Source organism: Nesoenas mayeri, assembly GCF_963082525.1.
Source record: "Nesoenas mayeri genome assembly, chromosome: 5".
Taxonomy (NCBI): Eukaryota; Metazoa; Chordata; class Aves; order Columbiformes; family Columbidae; genus Nesoenas; species Nesoenas mayeri.
This window is the reverse complement of record NC_137548.1, coordinates 33316565-33322564: the sequence shown is the minus strand read 5'-3', so window position 1 is coordinate 33322564 and position 6000 is coordinate 33316565. Positions and strand designations below refer to the sequence as shown.

At 37.7% G+C, this 6000-nt stretch overlaps 1 protein-coding gene across 1 annotated transcript in view; it reads right to left on the bottom strand.

Moving 5' to 3' along the window:
* Window positions 1-668: 668 nt before the first annotated feature.
* Window positions 669-6000, bottom strand: part of CDIN1 (CDAN1 interacting nuclease 1) — a gene marked incomplete at both ends in the record, with an annotated part of 122712 nt that continues 117380 nt past the window's right edge. The window contains one exon of the mRNA XM_080345838.1: window positions 669-804. Coding sequence (XP_080201964.1) covers window positions 669-804 — 136 coding nt within the window. The remainder of the gene's footprint in view (window positions 805-6000) is intronic.

Sequence of the window (6000 nt, the reverse complement as noted above, 5' to 3'; positions counted from 1 at the left end):
TTCACTTTCCCACCCCCCAAAAAAGGTCCCCTAACTTAAGATTATTTTTAGTTGTTAACTTGGGATTCCGTTGTTGATTTTAGCAATCAGAGAGTGATGAAACACATATACCAATTATTCTCTCAAAATCTAGCTATTTGCTGTAACAGTCAGAACTTACATGATCCTGTCTTACCACTTGGGCTTTATGAGCTATGCATTATATTGTTTTAAGCCCCAGAATAACAGTCTCTACTAATTTTCCACATCAGTGTAGGTGTTTCAGTCGAATCACTAGCATTGAATAAACTTGTGAGTGAAACCATAAAAAAGCTCCTTATGTTTAAAGGTGACTCTGTAACAGGCGTAAGAACCGAAAGTTGCACCTTTCAGCCTCTGCATTTTTTGTTTAGAATGCTAGAAGAAGCCATCCGGAAGGAAGCAAGTATCTAGAAACTAGCTGTTTGACAGAGACAGAAATGCTGATAATGAGTGGGTTGTGTCTGTCTTTTTTGGCTGATCACAACAGAGGTCTGAAGCAAAACAGAAACTCTTGATATGTTTGTGTAAAGAGGCAGTAGCGTGAGGCCGGGCGGCAGGAGTTCAGCTGAAGTTCAGGGCAGATGCTGCCATTAGTTTACACCGCAGGAAAGTAAAATTGCTTCCGGATTTACCTCTTCCTCCCAGCATCAGCACTGAGCCATGCTGTGTCGCAGAGTCACAATGTCAGTAGGAAAGCAGTCTTTGAGCAGGATACCACGCTCGCGATGGCAGTCCAGCTCTTCAATAAATCCATACCAGTAGATGACTAATCCAGGGCCAAATCTATCAAGGAAAAAGGAAAATGAACTTACGTGACTGTGCTAGGTGAACTTTAATTCCCCACCTCTGCAATTCCAAAACAAGTAAATCTGTTAATTTCATGGCAAAATTGTAGCGGGTATTAGACCTCCGTTTAGTTTTTAAATTTTAATCAATGTTGAATTGATATATGTCATTAATACCTGATTCCATCAACAAAAATGCTATTTAGAGACTCAAAAAATCCACATAAGTTTTCTTTTTCTTTTGAATACTTTGCACATATTAGTAATAAAAGGCCCATGCATTAAATATTACATAACATTTAGTAATTCTGATACATACAGAAGTCTCTCTTGCCCTGCACTTTGCTTTCTCAGCTTTGGATGTGCAAGCATTAAAAATACAGGGGCTTATGCAAGTCCAGGTTCATGCAAATTATAATACCATGAAGATAATAATGAATCCTTAAAATATAATTTCTACAATGTGCTATTATTCAGGTAAATATTAATGTAAAGGACAAGTCAGAAAGAAAGTCTCTGCTGCTATGTCTCTGAAATGTGCCTCAGGGATTCCTCAGATATTGCTAACTCTGTCTGATCCCCACCAGGCAATCTCAGGAAGTAGCCCCATGGACTATTTTACCCATCAGGAAGTTCAGACCTTCAGGCTGGGTTCATAAAGAAGTAATCACTATCAATCACTGTGTACTGCGATATGTTTTGCACATCAGCTTCACGTTTTTCCTACTGAGAGCACTTAATTAAAGGGCAGCACTACTTTTGGTGTAGTGTTGCAGGAATTTTACAGTGAAATCATAAATTATGAATGTTGGGTTAGCAAAAGGATGTCTAAAAACAGAACTGCTTTCTGTAGTCTAACATTACAGCAGTCTGTACAACATTAGGCCAAAAAGCTTTTTCTTTCCTTGATTTATTATATGCTGTAGTGAACTTGCCAAAAACAACAGTGCAGGATGAGCTGTTAGATACCGTCTGTACAAGAAAAAGTTCAATAAAATGTCATGTAATGGTTTATATGCAGAACCGTGCTCAGGACTCAACCAATATGGTAGGTAATTTTTGTTAATGTTTAATTATAATAAAAATGTGGTGGGGGGATGCACAGCAACCTAAATGTCCATTTAGCAGACAATACAAGCACTTAGACCTGTGGGTTGTGCCAGACTGGCTTCATTAGGGTGGTTTCTTTCCAACAACGGAGGGAAAACTCTATTTGATGTGCTTATGTAATGGAACAGGCATCAAAGGAAGAAGAAACCCCTGTGGCTTCCTCCTGCAGTTTCTATTAGACACGGTAGTCTTGTGCCCAAGACTGCTGCATAGCCTTGTAACATTTCGGTTTATGGCTACTACTCTTCAACCTAGAAGTGGCTGCAGTTTAGTGGCAAAATAAATTATCCCTCAGCATAGCTGCAAATGTGCTTTTTGCAACAGCAAAATGATATTTAAAGTGGAAAGGTTAAAACTCTGACAAATCCAGCTATACTAGCCAACGTATTCAAACATGTTTCACGTTGAATAAAGCACAGACCAAAAAGTGGCTCATAAGGAAGCATGATGCTGCCTACACCCAATTCCTACGTTTTCTCTGGCTGGTCAACAACTTCAGCCTCTGTTGTCTCTAAGGGCTTCTCTCCGTTTTCCTTCGCTTAAGTTCATGTGGGGCCAAGATGTGCACGACCTCCCTGTAACACAGGGGCCAGCCGGCCCAGCAGTAGCAAGGAGCAAAGGGTGAGTGAAGCCAAGGGCTGATGCTGCTGCCTCCCTGACAGGCAGCCAAGTGCACAAACAGGACGGGCCCGCTCCTGCTATTTCACACACTGCGTATCTGTTCCCACATCAGCCAAACACATAAAAGCGGTAATTGAGTGGGGATGCACTTATTTACTAACTAAAGTTATTTTAAAAGCCACAATGCCCAGATGATAGGGAGCAGACCCTACATTTCTAATGGGCGACTTTATGCGAGGCAGAAGCTGAGAAATGTACACAAGTACCTACTCATTACGAGTGCTTGTGCCAGGTAGAATCTCGATGCTAATGAGCAGCTGCTCAGCCCCGGTTTTGCGGGGCTCATTTTGCTCTGTGTGGCAGTCTGAATCCCCTGGCCACCATAAAAACACATCGGGCACTGTGCTTAAGTCATTTGTTATTATTTTGAAATCATAATTTTTAATAAAATTAATATTTCGAGACTCCTCAAAAGGCTAATTTACATCTTTCTAGCAACTCATCACAGCTCAAGCACAATTTTTCAGGAATATTTTGTGCTTAAAAAATTATGTTCAGAAATGCCAAATCTGATGATAAAAATTATATACAAGAACATCTGCATAGTGTTAATTGCAGGAGCAAGTACATCTTTAGCATGAAAACATCCATCAATCATGCTTTCGACTATGTTATTATAGCAAAACTATTTGCCCTCTGCTGCCTAGGTTGCACTTTTTTCTACTATATGGTGTCATTCCTTCTGTTATAGCTCTATATCACACAGCCCATATGTATGATCACATAAAAAAACATACCATACTTCTGTTTAAAAACACTTAAGTGCAGTAGTTACGACCAAAATTAACTTGTTGGCACATTAAGCATTTGCCACTGACTATCAGGAACTCCTGCTGCTAAGTGCTAATTTCTCTCTCATTAACGCCCAGAGTTGGCAAATCACAAACAATGCCACTGGTTAATTACTGCTGCCTTAATCTGAAAAGACACTTAACCTTTTTGTGTAAGGGGATGAGGTAGGGAAGTGTAGCCTAGAAATGAGAACTATCTTTTTTGACTCCTTCCAAAGTACAGATATGACACTATGAAGAATGAAATTCAGTGCCATGAATTACAAAATAAAGCTACAAATTTATTTCTGCCTCAATCAGAACATTCGACAAGTTAGTGACTAAGCCTGGTTTACACACGAGAATAAACTAAAATGACAGAATGCTTGCTCAGTATTTCTGTGGAAAGAGGACTCATTTAGTAGCACTGAGGAGAAGAAAATATTTTTGGATTAACCAAATGGTTCTTAAACTATAAAGATATGGTATGCAATATAGGCCAGGTTATCCCATTTCATATGGAAGAGAAAGTTTAAGCTCAAAACAAAAATCAGGCTTACAATGTAACAAACTATGGACTCTTATGGATTTTGTTCTTTCTCAGAAAAATGGTATAAATCCCTAAAAATGTGCATAACTTGTATTTTTTCCTCCCATCTTTAGTTCTTCTCCTGAAAAGCTTAGGTGCAAAGGAAAATGCTCAAAAGTTATACAGAACTACAGCCTTACCTATTTCAGTGAAACTACTACTTCTAGAACTTTACTTTTATATGGAGGTTCTTTTTAAAGCTGAAAAGAAATCCAAGTAACTAAGATTTGGTTGATTCCATGCAGTAAAAATAGAATAATCAGGAAATATAGAGGCAAGCTTCCTTCAGAACACAATAAATACAGCAAGTGAAAATTGTCCATGGGTTACATTAGTTTACTTAAAAATCAACATGTAGCTACTGTCATATAAAGCCTGGTTTAGTCATTGTCTAGTTTTGACATTAGAAGTTGTGACTACAAGGTAGTCAAAGCCAATCCAGCTGCACTTCAGCGTGGGGCCAGAGTGCCAAAAGCCCATGGATTAGTTTAGGCCTAATTTAGGCTTGATACAGAAGACTAAATTTAGTCTTAAATACTAAAGGTAGCAGACGATATAATTCAAAGAATCAACCAAAGGATTTGAGATAGATGCTGGATATAAGTTTGAGTATAAATATAAAATATAAGTTTGAGTATTGTTAAATATAGTTACAGGCTCAACAGTGCTTGAAATAAAACTTAAGCTTTGTTCTAATTTAAGAGTGTTCAGAGGAACTTTTGTACTGGTTCAATGACACCAATTTTGAAACACAACCCTCAGTTAGAGGAGTATAGATTTGTATATAGATAATGATGGGACACTGGGTTTTGTTCTTGGAAAGGAGTGTAACAGAGATACGCTGAAAAGCCAGGAAGGTAAAATTCAAATAACTCAAAGCCAAATGTTTCTTTTTTTTTTTTTAAAAAAAAAATAAATTGTATCATCATATAAGCCAAGGGATCACTTAAGAAAGAAAAGAGAAAGAAAAACCTAAGTAAAATCTGAATCCGGGTTTAACTTGCCCTCCAGTTGAACCAGTTTTGTGCTAGAAAAGAAAAAAGACTCTTATTTATTTATCAAAGTGGCCTAGTAGGCTCACACATATTCTACTTCACTTCAAGAGAAACTACTATGTCTTTTCTTCTGGAATGTCTGTGTGGGGTCCGTACTGGCTTCTAAGGATTTGCCTAGACATGTGGCTGTTACGAGTGGATTTTTTCACCATCAAAAAGCCTTGCATGTGGTTTTATGAAAAATGCATTTTCAACACACTGCTAGATACTGAGCAGAAATGTAAAACATCTTGCAATTGTTTTAAAATAAATGTTCACTTTATTTATTCTTAGTCTATTTGTTATAGATGCATCTCAGCATAATGTAAATAATTTCAATTCCAAGAGACTCTCATAATGAAATGCTGGCATATGAATTATTATTTCTAATGTGCATGTATTTAAGCAAATATTTTATCAACCAGATCCAGCTGAGTATTCATGTTGTACAAAAGCGTAACAGTCTACCTGGATGGTGGTTTTAATTTTGAAGGTGACATCTGAATGTGCCTTCGAAGGACCACATTCTGGTCCCTCGCTTTTTAACTTCAGATCATCAACAGTGTCCGCAAAAAATCTGACTTTGTTTCCCCGTTTTTCTTTCTAAACATCAAGAATACTAGAATACTTGCACATCACTACTTATTTCCTGGGAAAAGGAAATTACAAAAAAATCACAAATAAATTATTACATTCTGAGACAATTTAATATGGTTCCCGAGAATCACAGTTGTTATGTAGTACTAATAAACCCTGAAGATATAATAATTAAAACCCCCGATAATATCTAAAAAGTTTACTGTTTAGAGACTCACATCTTTATTTTAGCATACTTGTAGAAGTCTCATTTGTGTCAGTGGAGGGAATTTAGATATTGGCAGAGCCCGGCTAGTAGGCAACAACTGCGACCACATTTTCAAGTAAGGTCAATTGGCATCAGCCAGCCAACTTCCTTACGTCTAGACCACTTAACTACTGCTGATGACACAGCGCTATATATCTTGGCAAAC